Source organism: Theropithecus gelada, chromosome 14 (assembly GCF_003255815.1).
Source record: "Theropithecus gelada isolate Dixy chromosome 14, Tgel_1.0, whole genome shotgun sequence".
NCBI classification, from domain to species: Eukaryota; Metazoa; Chordata; class Mammalia; order Primates; family Cercopithecidae; genus Theropithecus; species Theropithecus gelada.
In genome coordinates, this window is record NC_037682.1 from 7,425,582 (window position 1) to 7,438,592 (window position 13,011).

Genomic DNA, 13,011 nt, shown 5'->3' on the forward strand with positions numbered 1-13,011 from the left:
TGAGTTCCTGGAGTTATCTTCTCCTGCGCACTGCCTGCTTCACCTGCCCTCGCTGACTTGCTCCCAGCCCACAATCCAGAATCTGCCTACGTGTTCCAAAAAACCTTCAGAAATGGCCCATGTCAGCCAATATTGAGATATTCAATAAAATATGGCTAACATCAACTACATCTAAAACAGATGCCTGCTTCTGATTTTGACAAGGACTCCACCCCCACACTACAGTACTAGAAATGTCCGTGCAGCAATCCTGCAGTGGTTCCACCGGGAACAAGTCAAACAACTGAGGCACAACCTAAGGGCAACATACTTTGCCCTAAACAAGGTGCAGGAAACCAGGGAACACACTTTCTCCCAACTCTGGCAGTCTCCTCTGCCTATAAGATTATCCTCTTGGATTTCCGTTTCTATTCAAGTCTGTTTGCCTGTCTCATTCTTGATATTCCCTAGATGAAGCAGCCAGTCCTGCATCCTGTCAAGACACCTCACTACCTTCTTACAGCCACTCAGACTGACAGGTATTGCTCACGCCTCTACACACCGAACCCTGATTCCTGGATCCCCAGCTGGGATGAAGCTCAGACTGAACACACACTCCCTTCAGTCTACAGGAGGAAGAGAGGGTGCACACTCTGGTTGAGTTTCTAGGGATCCACAGTGTACCAAACATCAGCATGGGAGAACCTCAATAGGAATCAAATACTTAGCAGAAACAGTTTGGGTCTGAATTTATGTGATTTTTAGACTTTTACAAAGGTAACTTGCCTTTTTTGCAGATGCTTTGATTTAAACATCTAGCTCTTAAGCATTCTTATTTATTTCCAGGACAGTTGTTTCACAGTGAGTTTCTGGTACAGATTTAGTGGCTAACTAGGCTTTCTAAAGTCTGGGGCTTTGCTACCAGGGGCTTCATATGTTATTTTCGTCATAGTTTACCAGAGGAAGGAGAGACTTTTGTGCTCTCGGCTGAGCTCCTCCTGGAAATGCTTATATGAACATCCTAACCCTAAACCTCTCCCTGGCACTGTATCTTAAGACTCAAGACCCAGTGCAATCGGCTTATTTTGTTTGAAAAGCTTTCCTTAACAGTGATCTAGCTATTGAGAGGTCTTCTTGGAAAATGCTTATTTTGATCTTCAGTGCTATTTATATTACAGAGATGATAAACTATGAATACTTAAGAGAAAACATATTACTTTAAAACAAACATAAGTTCAAGTTGCAGCAAGTACAAATTCTAGAGACCACCAGGAAAGGACAAAAATCAGATAGGGCACTAGGAAACTCACTCCCATTAAGTTTCCAAATCACAAATTAAACCAGGCCTAACTTTTCCCCCTCCTGCTAATTCAGAATAAAAGATAGGCAAAAAAGATAAGAATTACTAAGACCATGACATTACATAATACAAGAATATAAGGAAAATATTTAAAATAATTATATGTGCTTTAACCATGTAAGACTCATAACTGAGTTATATTACTTAAAACTTTCTATTCAGTAAGAATGTACGAATTTTTACAAATATCTTATTAGTAAATATTACAAATTAAGTTTTATTTGTATGGTTGGCCTTTTTTCTTTTTTAGACAGGGTCTCGCTTTGTTGCCCAGGCTAAAGTGCAGTGGTACGATGACAGCTTACTACAGCCTAGACCTCAGCCCCCTGAGTAGCTGGGACTATTAGGTGCACACTACCATGCTCGGCTAATTTCTTGATTTTTTAAAGATGGAGTCTTACTATGTTGCCCAGGCTGGTCTTGAACTCCTGGCCTTAAGTGATCCTCCTGCCTCAGCCTCCCAAAGTGCTGGGATTATAGGCATGAGCTACCACATCTGGCCTAGGTTGCTTTTTTTAAAAAACAAAAAAACACACATCTGTAAGCCTGGACCCAGGACAAAAAAAAAAAAAAAAAAAAAAGCTGACTTGGTTGGGTAAGGTGGCTCATTCCTGCAATCCCAGCACTTTGGGAGGGTGAAGCAGGAGGATTGCTCAAGGCAAGGAGTTCAAGATTCAAGACCAGACTGGTCAATACAGCAAGACCTCATCGCTAATAATAATAATATTAAAGAAAAATTTAAAAACATTTAAAAATCTGGCTTAATGAAATAAGAGCTAACTATACTGGGTCTTCTACTAGTTCTTTTATTAGTGTCAGAATAACCCCCAAATTATCAGCTGAAGATAATTCCTAATTAGTATTTCTGGAGTTATTTGCAACCATAACTGTTTCTGCTTCAATCTCATCATACTCCTGGGATGGGGCCTAATATAAATTTTTAGATCATAGTTCCAAAATAAAATGTTAAGATTCTTAGATGAGAGTATCAGTAGCCTATTACATCACAAATAACAATTTTCCAATTTATAAATTGAGAGCTTTTACCATTTATATAATGTTGTAGTAATAAATTTATATCCTATAACAGGAAAGTTTATTAGCTGATGAATTAAGAAGACTGGAACATCTATTTCCCTCAGGATAGACTCTGCCACTCTCACTCATTTGCTCTGTGCCCTGTGTCATGCCAGGCACCTGCAAACCTGGACTGCACTTATTTCCTATTACTTAGCTCACTTTTATATCTGCTTTGCCACTGAACTCCAAGGCCCTTGAGGACTAGGACCATGGCATGTCTGCATAGTTTCCTTAACACTCAATCTGATTCCTGACACAGAGTAGGCAGGCATTATTCAGAGCAGTGGAGTAAGTGAACTTCATATATTTGTAACATCTAATTTTTTTCTGGCTGTAATAATGCACTGCTTATTAAGTATTTTACTAATCTTGTTAATTTTAACAATAATCTCACAGAGATATTTTATAGAGGAGAAAATAGGTTTTCATAAGTTTAGTAACTTACCCAAAGCTCACAAAGTATGATTGGCAGGCTTATCAAAATGTTTAGAGAAAACAGGAAGGTGGAAAAGTATTCAACAACACCGAATTTGCTTTATTAAGTGAGCTGGGCAGCCAGATATATTGTTATATTGAAAACTTCTTTTATATAGGCACCTATGTTAAGAATTCCTTTATCACCAAAATAAATACCAACAAAAACAACAATCTGATTAAAAACTCAAATTCTGGCTGGGCGTGGTGGCTCACGCCTGTAATTCTAGCACTCTGGGAGGCCTAGACAGGCGGATCACCTGAGGTCAGGACTCAAGACCAGCCTGGCCAACATGGTGAAACCCCATCTCTACTGAAAATATAAAAATTAGCCAGGCGTTGTGGCACACACCTATAATCCCAGCTACTCTGGAGGTTGAGGCAGGAGAATCACTTGAACCCGAGAGGCCAAGGCTGCAGTGAGCCTAGATCACGCCACTGCACTTTGGCCTGGGTGACAGAGCAAGACTTCACCTCAAAAAAAAAAAAAAAAAAAAAAACTCACAAAAATAAAGAAACCTCAAATTCTTCCAGATGACTACTACCACCCTACTATGCCCTGCTATCAGCAGGTTGGGATGTACCCTTCTAGATTCCTCTGCAATGCACAAACACGCATACACTTTTTCTTACATTAATGGGACCGTAGTATACATACTGTTCCATGTCCTACTTTTTTATTCAACATATATCAATAACACAACTTATCAATTTTAGAAATGTTAAGAATATCTTGGCCAGGCTCAGTGGCTCACGCCTATAATCCCAGAACTTTGAGAGGCCAAGGCAGGTGGATCACAAGGTCCGGAGTTCAAGACCAGCCTGGCCAATATGGTGAAACCCTGTTTCTACTAAAAATACAAAAATTAGCTGGGCATGGTGGCACGTGCCTGTAGTCCTAGCTACTCAGGAGGCTGAGGCAGGAGAATCGCTTGAACCCAGGAGGCAGAGGCTGCGGTGAGCTGAGATTGCGCCATTGCACTCCAGCCTGGGCAAAATGAATGAAACTCAGTCTCAAAAAAAAAAAAAAAAAAAAAAAAAAAAAGAAAAAGGCCGGGCACGGTGGCTTACGCCTGTAATCCCAGTACTTTGGGAGGCCGAGGCGGGCGGATCATGAGGTCAGAAGATAGAGACCATCCTGGCTAACACGGTGAAACTCCGTCTCTACTAAAAATACAAAAATTAGCCAGGCGTGGTGGCAGGCGCCTACACTCCCAGCTACTGGGGGACTGAGACAGGAGAACCGCGTGAATCTGGGAGGTGGAGCTTGCGGTGAGCCGAGTTTGCGCCACTGCACTCCAGCCTGGGCGACAGGGCGAGACACCGTCTCAATAAAAAACAAATAACAACAAAAAAACAAACAAATAAACAAAAATTCTCATAGTAGGAGAACCCCATTCTACCTATGCACACTTTCAGGAGTCAACATTACCCACAACCCCTCTCAAACAGAACCTTATATACACGCTGATAGCTTTACCAGTAAGTCACCTTTTTTTTTTTTTTTTGAGATGGAGTCTCGCTCTGTCACCCAGACCCAGGCTGGAGTGCAGTGGCGCCATCTCGGCTCACTGAAAGCCCTGCCTACTTTCTTTCTTTATGAGACAAGGTCTCACTCTTTTGCCCAGGCTGGAGTGCAGTAGTGAGATCGCAGCTCACTGAAGCCTCAACTTGCCCAACTCAAGTGATCCTCCCACCTCCACACCTGGCTAATTTTGTATTTTTGTAGAGATGAGGTTTCACCACATTGCCCAGGCTGGTCTCAAGTGATCTGCCTGCCTCTGCCACCTAAAGCACTGGGACAAGAGGTGTGAGCCACTGGGCCCTGCCTAAGTCAGTACTTTTTAATGTCCTGCTTTTTCACTTAATCCCCTTCCAACTCTATATTCTATGACTTGTTCTTCAACACTGTAGAACTTAACCTTTAAGAATCTTCAAAGCCCCCCCCCCCCTTTTTTTTTTTTTGAGACGAAGTCTCGCTCTGTCACCTAGGCTGGAGTGCAGTGGCGCGATCTTGGCTCACTGCAAGCTCTGCCTCCTGGGTTCACGCCATTCTCCTGCCTCAGCCTCCCAAGTAGCTGGGACTACAGGCGCCCGCCACCACGCCTGGCTAATTTTTTTGTATTTTTAGTAGAGACGGGGTTTCACCGTGTTAGCCAGGATGATCTCGATCTCCTGACCTCGTGATCCGCCTGCCTCGGCCTCCCAAAGTGCTGGGATTATAGGCATGAGCCACCGCGCCCGGCCCAGAGCCCTTTTATCACAGCACTGAAATGCACTATTTTTTCCTTGGAATATTATGAATATCTCATCTACCACTTTTCCCCTCAACTCTTCTACTAATTATTTCTGAAAGCCAGATAAGTTACAACAGCAAACAATTCCTCTCTCTGCAGGAAGGGTAAACTGCATTAGCTTTGTCCCGCACTGAAGTGTAGCCATCAGTGCTATAAGCATCAAGTTTTCTAGCATGCAAAGTCCCCAGCTGTGGAGTGATTCAGTACCTACCCAATCTAATGCTTTTTTCTTTTGAGTGATGCTCAGATTCTCAAGGTATTCAAGCTCTAAGCTTGCTATATCTTTTCTGAGATTTAGCAAAACTGATCAAATATAGGAATAATTAATCTATTTGATCTTAAACTACACCTGCAGAGTTGGAATCTAAATCTGTTGTCTTCTGATGTCAGCTACATTTTGACTGTGGTTTTGGGTAAACGAGAAGGTGTGGATAAGTCTCTAGAGGGAGAATTCAAACACTGTCGGCCTGTGTAGTCATCTCACTGGCTATTTGTTCCTCATGCTCTGGCCTCTGCCACTATATCTTAGCCAGTGATGGCAGTCACGTTTTTTCAGTGGTCCCTGATTAACACAAGCAAGCTCTCTCCAGACACTTTTCCTAACGCTAAGCCTCCTTTTTAGATGTTTCTTCTTAACTCATCTCTCTTCTTGCTAACTCTGCTTAATATTTAACCCAAATCTTTCTACTTTTTCCCTTGGTATACCACTGTACCACTCTGTCACCTTAAATCTCCTTATTTAGCTACTTTAACTAGTTAAACTACTCCAATGTTTTTTTGTTGCTGTTGTTGTTGAGAAAGGGTTTCACTTCCATCACCCAGGTTGGAGTGCAATGGCGCAATCTCGACTCACTGCAACCTTCGCCTCCCGGGTTCAAGTGATTCTCCTGCCTCAGCCTCCTGAGTAGCTGGGACTACAGGTGCGCGCCACTATGCCCAGCTGATTTATATATATGTATTTTTTCTAGAGATGGGGTTTCGACATGTTGGCCAGGATGGTCGCAAACTCCTGGGCTCAAGTGATCCGCCTACCTCAGCCTCCCAAAGTGCTGAGATTACAGGCGTGAGCTACCACGCTCAGCCTCCAATAGTTTGAGTGTGTGTATTTCTGCCACACTTGACCTTGTATAATTGATTAGTGGATTATAATATGGCTTTTTACAACTGAATTCAATGAGGTCAAATCTATCTACAGACATTCCCTAGGGCTAAAAGACTTTTTTTTAAATCATGAATTAGAAATACAGATACCCAGGCCAAAAGAATGTTAGAGGTGCAACCTTGTAAGTCTTTTTTCTTAGGGTCCCTAACAATTATACAAGTTAAAAGTCTCAAAGGTCACAATTTAGGCCGGGCGTGGTGGCTCACGCCTGTAATCCCAGCACTTTCGGAGGCTGAGCCGAGTGGATCGCCTGAGGTCAGGAATTTGAGATCAGCCTGACCAACATGGTGAAACCTCGTCTCTACTAATAATATAAAAATTAGTTGGGCCACCGTGGTGGCACGCTCCTGTAGTCCCAGCTACTCAGGAGGCTGAGGCAGGAGAATTGCTTGAACCCAGGAGGTGGAGGCTGCAGTAAGCCGAGATCACGCCATTGCATTCCAGTCTGGGCGACAAGAGCAAAACTCTGTCTCCAAAAGAAAAAAAAAAAGTCACAATTTAAAGTTTCCCACATGCATCCATAATGGAATATAAGTCTTACCACAACGGAAATGAAGAATCTGAATGTCCTTTGTCCATTTAAGGGTATGAAGTGAGTCTGGGAAAGTATGGCTAAATTTGTTTTGTTGCACACATGAATCATTATAGAAGTAGGACCACACCTACCTGGAACGTTGTAATTTCCTCCCATAAATAAAAGCCATGATGGTATCAACTGCCTCTTCTTATAGCAAACATTATAAAACCAAACTATAACACCAACTGTCCAGTTTCTATCACTACTAAGGAGGACCAACTTTATCAGGTTTTTGCCCCTTTTAGGCCTCTGTTATTTTTTTACCTTTTCACTGACACATAAACAATATAAGATCTAATTAAAATGTTGATTTTAAAAACAATAAAAGATGAAGTCCTATCCTAGTCTTTGGAATTCTTTCCTGAGGTGGTCAGGAGAAGCTGAGGAGCACCTCATCTGGTTATGTGGTGGCCACAGAAAACCTGAATGAGGAATCAAGGATGGAAAAGACCTACTATGAGACATGTAGTCCATTTTCACTGAGGTCACAAAATTATTCTCTTTGAGTTTTTTTTTTTTTTTTTTTTTTTTTTGAGACTGAGTTTTGCTCTTGTTGCCCAGGCTGGAGTGCAATGATGTGATCTCGGCTCACAGAAACCTCCACCTCCCGAGTTGAAGAGATTCTGCCTCAGCCTCCCTGGTAGCTGGGATTACACGCACCCGCCACCACGCCGAGCTAATTGTTTTTTTTTCTTTTTAATTTGAGATGGAGTCTCACTCTGTCGGCTCACCCAAGCTGGATTCAAGCGATTCTCCTGCCTCAGCCTCCCAAGTAGCTGGGATTACAGGCGCCTACCACCATGCCTGGCTAGTTTTTGTATTTTTAGTAGAGATGGGGTTTTACCATCTTGGCCAGGCTGATCTTGAACCCTCGACCTTGTGATCCACCTGCCTCGGCCTCCCAAAGTGCTGGGATTACAGGTATGAGCCACCGCACCCGGCCCTGGGATGAATTATTTTAAAATGATGCTTTTCCCGATGGATTTGTCTTGATGCTAAATAAATGTGAATCTAAAGATGCTAAAGCTACTCAACGTTAACCCAGCATAGAACAATTTCATTTCTCTCAATCTGCTTAGAATGAGATTCCTATCAGTCACTTTTGTCCTGCTTTTTATCTCAAGGTAACTTAAGTTTACTGTAACATTTCTTAAATATTTTCTTAGGGTCACCTTTATTTTTGGGGTCGGCCTGAAACCTATGTTTAAGACTAAATTTAAGTCTTCAATGAACACACAAATGTTAGTATTTTCAAAACAGGGACATAACCTCATTCTAGGAATGAAAACATTGAGCAGCAATAACAAACACATAGGCATATTAACTTCTCTCTGACTGTACCAGAGATCATCCAAAATTCCTATACTTTCTCCCACTGAATCTGGAAACTGACTGCCATAGCTGGATCAGTAGTTGTCATAAAACACATTAAATCCTTACCTTTACATCAGCAATGAGAGCATCTTCATCTTCTATCCCTGTGGGGACACATTTCTTGTGCAGTGGCAGAGACTCCAACTTATCTACAAGGCAGCGAAGGCCTTCAAGCTCAAAATGGGTCAGATGCACTTGCCTGTCCTTTCGGGGAGCACACTGGGGATCCCACACTTGTCCATTGTGGGATCCCCGGCTAGAGTCAGAAGATGAGTCCCCAGACAAAGTTTTCTTCAGACTTGGAAGACTTCGGCAGGTTTTGCCCAGTCCATCATAATCCAGGTTGACCCCATTCGCGACAGGACTAGTGAGGACAGAACGCCTGCTGCTCAAGCGTCGGGGTTCTCGATCCACTGCTTCCTCATCCCCATTCCCAGACTCCAACCCATTTAACTCCAAATCTACCAATATGAAGAAAAAATGCAGTAAGAACATTTCACTTTGCCATGTGATCAGCAAGAGAAATAGGTGGCATGACAGGGGCCTTGAGGCTATAAATGACAAAATCACCACATTTTAAAAAATGGTCTATCTTTATGCCAACCCATTTGTCCACTGTTGAAAATCACAGTTACAGGTAAAAACAGGATCCTGACCTAGGAGGACATCTAGGTAACAGTCAATTGGATTTTTTAAAGTTTGGGTAGGACCTAGTCTTTGAACTGTGTACTAGAAATCAGTTACTTATCAAAGTGGTTGTAAGTTAAAGTTAAAGCTTGAATCTGGGATTATAATTTCATTACCTTTTAAAAGAGAAGACAGTAAGAAGCACATATCTTTAAAAAATAGTTTTAGTCTGGGCAACATAATGAGACCCCATCTCTACATTAAAAAAATTAGCTGCATATAGTGATGCATGCCTGTGCTCCCAGATACTAGGGAGGGTGAGGTGGGAAGACTGCTTGAGCCTGGGAAGTTGAGGCTGCAGTGAGCTGTGATCATACTACTGCACTCCAGCCTGGGCAAGAGAGTGAGACCCTGTCTCAAACAAATAAACAAACAAACAAAACAACAAAAAAAATCAAACTTTTTTTTGGGGTCTAAAGTTTTGGTCTTAAAATTAAGCTTTGGAGTTGAAATCCTAACAACATAAATAACAAAACAAAGTGACTATTTTCGAAAAGGAAGATTTTGATAGTCAAAACACAGTGATAATGTTCACTGGTCTTTTCTATTATAATTTAGAAAATGCAAGAAGATGCAAAGCAGTAAATAACTCATTCCTTATCCCTCCACCCTACGATAACAACTGAACAGTACAACATATTTTCTTTCCATGTTTTAACGGATGTGTATTATTAGATGTGGGGTTTTTTTTTGTTTTTTTTTTTTTTATGTTGTGGTTTGTTTGTTTGGAGACAGGGTCTCACTCTGTTGCCCAGGCTGGAGTGCAGCGATGCAATCATGGCTCACTGCAACCTCAACTTCCTGGGCTCAAGCAATCCTCCCACATTAGCCTCCCAAAGAGCTGGGACCACAGATATGCGCCACCACACTCAGCTAATTTTTTAAATTTTTGTAGAGACAGGTTCTGGTCATGTTGCCCAGGCTCGTCTCAACCTCCTGGGGTTAGGTGCGCCTTCCACCTTGGTTTCCTAAAGTGCTGAGATTACAGGCATGAGCCACCATGCCTGGTCTATATGTGTTTTGTTGGTTACTTTTTGAGATAGGGGTGTCACTATGTTGCCTAAGCTGGTCTTGAACTCTTGGACTCAAGTGATCCTCCTGCCTCAGCCTCCCAAATAGCTGGGACTACAGGTGCACACCACAGTGCCTAGCTCTATTAGATTTATTTTTAAACAAGATTAAGATCATGCTGTTTATACAATTCTGTATCCTGCTTTCATATATTGAGTGAACATTTTTTATTTTCTTATTTATTTATTTTGAGACGGAGTCTCACTCTGTCACCCAGGCTGGAGTGCACATGCACGATCTCGGCTCACTGCAACCTCCGCCTCCTGGGTTCAAGCGATTCTCCTGCCACAGCCTCCCGAGTACCTGGGACTACAAGCATGTGACACCACGCCCGGTTAATTTTTGTATTTTTTAGTAGAGACAGGTTTCACCATGTTGGCCTGGCTGGTCTCGAACTCCTGACCTCGTGATCTGTCCGCCTTGGCCTTCCAAAGTGCTAGGATTATAGGTGTGAGCCACCGCACCCGGCCCATTTTTTATTTTCAACTGAGAATACAAACTATGAGTAAAATTATGCAGTAAAAGTAAAATGCTAAAGCAAAAAGTATCTTGCTTGGATTAAAGATTGCGTAAGAACATGTGATCCCAGGATATTATGGTGTTGAGTCCTTACCAATTTCAGACATAGAAGGAGTCTAAAAATGTATACTGAAACTACACTGTCATCTAATTAGAATATTTCTCTGATAGATGTTGGGGTAACCTGAAAGCACAGAGATTAAGAGCATAAACTGCAGAGTCTGACCAACCTAGTTTAAGCTGTGAAGCTGAACCAGGCTGGTCAGACTCTAAAAGCTGTGGCTTTGCCACTTACTAACTTTAAGAGAACCTTAATGTTCTCATTTGTAAAATGAGACTAATAATACCTACCTCTCAGGTAATAATAAGAATTTAATAAATGTAAACTGCTTAGGATAGTGCCTAGAATATAACAGGTTATTTTGATGATGTAGTCCTAGTTTTTATTGTGCCAAAGACCATTCTTTATACAATAAAACACATTAGACAACCAGGCCAGGTGTGGTGGCTCACACCTGTAATCCCAATGCTTTGGGAGGTGGAGGCAGGAGGACAGCTTGAGGCCAGGAGTTTGAGACCAGCCTGGGCAACACAGCAAAATCTCATCTCTACAGAAAGTAAGAATTAGCTGGGCGTAGTGGTGTGTGCTTGTAATCCTAGCTACTCAGGAGGGGGACTGCTTGAGCCCAGGAGTTTGAGGTTACAGTGAGCTATGATCATGCCACTGCAATTCAACTTGGATGACAGGGTAAGGCCCTGTCTCTAAAACAAAAACAAAAACAAAAAAGCGTATTAGACAACTGATCATCTTTCATTCTTTTTTTTTTTTTTTTCGTGACAGGGTCTCACTCTGCCGCCCAGGTTCTGGAGTACAGTGGCGTGATCTCGGTTCATAGCAGCCTCGACCTCCTGGGCTCCAGCGGATCCTCCCACCTCAGCCTCCTGAGCAGCTGGGACTCAAGCCACCATGCCTGGACAATTTTCTGTAGTTTCTGTAGAGATGGGGTTTCACCATGTTGCCCAGGCTGGTCTAGAACTCCTGGGCTCAAGCCATTTGCCCACCTTGGCCTCCCAAAGTGCTAGGATTACAGGCGTGAACCAGCATGTCCCACTTGATCACCCTTGAGGAGCTAATAGCAACTCAGACAAAGACCAGATCCAGAGTATTTCATTTGGCCATTAACTCACATCTGGGTAGGTAACCGGTAACTGGTATTCAATTCCAATGAATGAATTTGGTACTTCCAAGTAGATGAATTAAAAAACCAAGAACATATTGAGAGACAGCCTACTGAGTATTTCGGGCCTCACCCTCAGTCCTAAGTGGTGTCTTCAAAGTTCCTATAGACAGAATACTTACCCATGCTAAGGGACTCTTTCTGAAATTCCTTGGTTAGGTGGGAACGGTTGGTTATGCAGTACACATAGCGCTCCAACACATACCAACACATCTCATAGTAGAATGGATAGCGAAACTTATTTGGAACCTACAGAGGAATATAATAGAGAAAAGATGACCATTTTCAAGGAGAGAGAGTACAACAAACGGAATCACTGCAATCATTAACCCAGGAAATACTCTCACCAGTCAACCTGCAAACCCAGCTTGGCATCTGAAGCAAAAACTTAAGTAAAACCATCAACTTAGAAAATGTTGGTCTTGGGCCGGGCGCGGTGGCTCAAGCCTGTAATCCCAGCACTTTGGGAGGCCGAGACGGGCGGATCACGAGGTCAGGAGATCGAGACCATCCTGGCTAACATGGTGAAACCCCGTCTCCACTAAAAAATACAAAAAACTAGCCGGGCGAGGTGGCGGGCGCCTGTAGTCCCAGCTACTCGGGAGGCTGAGGCAGGAGAATGGCGTGAACCCGGAAGGCGGAGCTTGCAGTGAGCTGAGATCCGGCCACAGCACTCCAGCCTGGGCGACAGAGCGAGACTCTGTCTCAAAAAAAAAAAAAAAAAAAAAAAAAAAAAAAAAAAAAAAAAAAAAAAAGAAAATGTTGGTCTTGAGAAATAATCACTAAAGATAAAGGGTACTTAGGAGGCCCAGATGGGTGGATCACTTGAGGTCAGGAGTTCATGACCAGCCTGATCAACATGGTGAAACCCTGCCTCTACTAAAAATACAAAAATCAGCCAGGTGTGGTGGTGCACACCTTGTAATCCCAGCTACCCAGAAGGCTGAGGAATGAGAATCACTTGAACCTGGGAGGCGGAGGTTGCAGTGAGCTGAGATCATGCCTCTGCACTCCAGTCTAGGCTACAGAGTGAGACTCTGTCTTCAAAGAAACCAAAACAAAAAAAAAACACCCCAAAAAACGGTACTTGAGGAAGACCATTTAGAACCACCAAGAAACTGTCTTGGTTAAGTGGGAAGGCATCAAAATGAAAGTTTGGGTTTTGGGACAGAGTAAAATGTAAGAGTAAGACA

General features: G+C 42.7%; 1 protein-coding gene across 1 annotated transcript in view; it reads right to left on the minus strand.

The window, feature by feature from the left end:
* Positions 1-13,011, minus strand: part of KDM2A (lysine demethylase 2A) — a 158,587-nt gene that overhangs the window by 18,626 nt on the left and 126,950 nt on the right. Inside the window, exons 11-12 of the mRNA XM_025356158.1 lie at positions 11,941-12,067; positions 8,370-8,764 (exon numbers count right to left, since the gene is read on the minus strand). Coding sequence (XP_025211943.1) covers positions 8,370-8,764; positions 11,941-12,067 — 522 coding nt within the window. The remainder of the gene's footprint in view (positions 1-8,369; positions 8,765-11,940; positions 12,068-13,011) is intronic.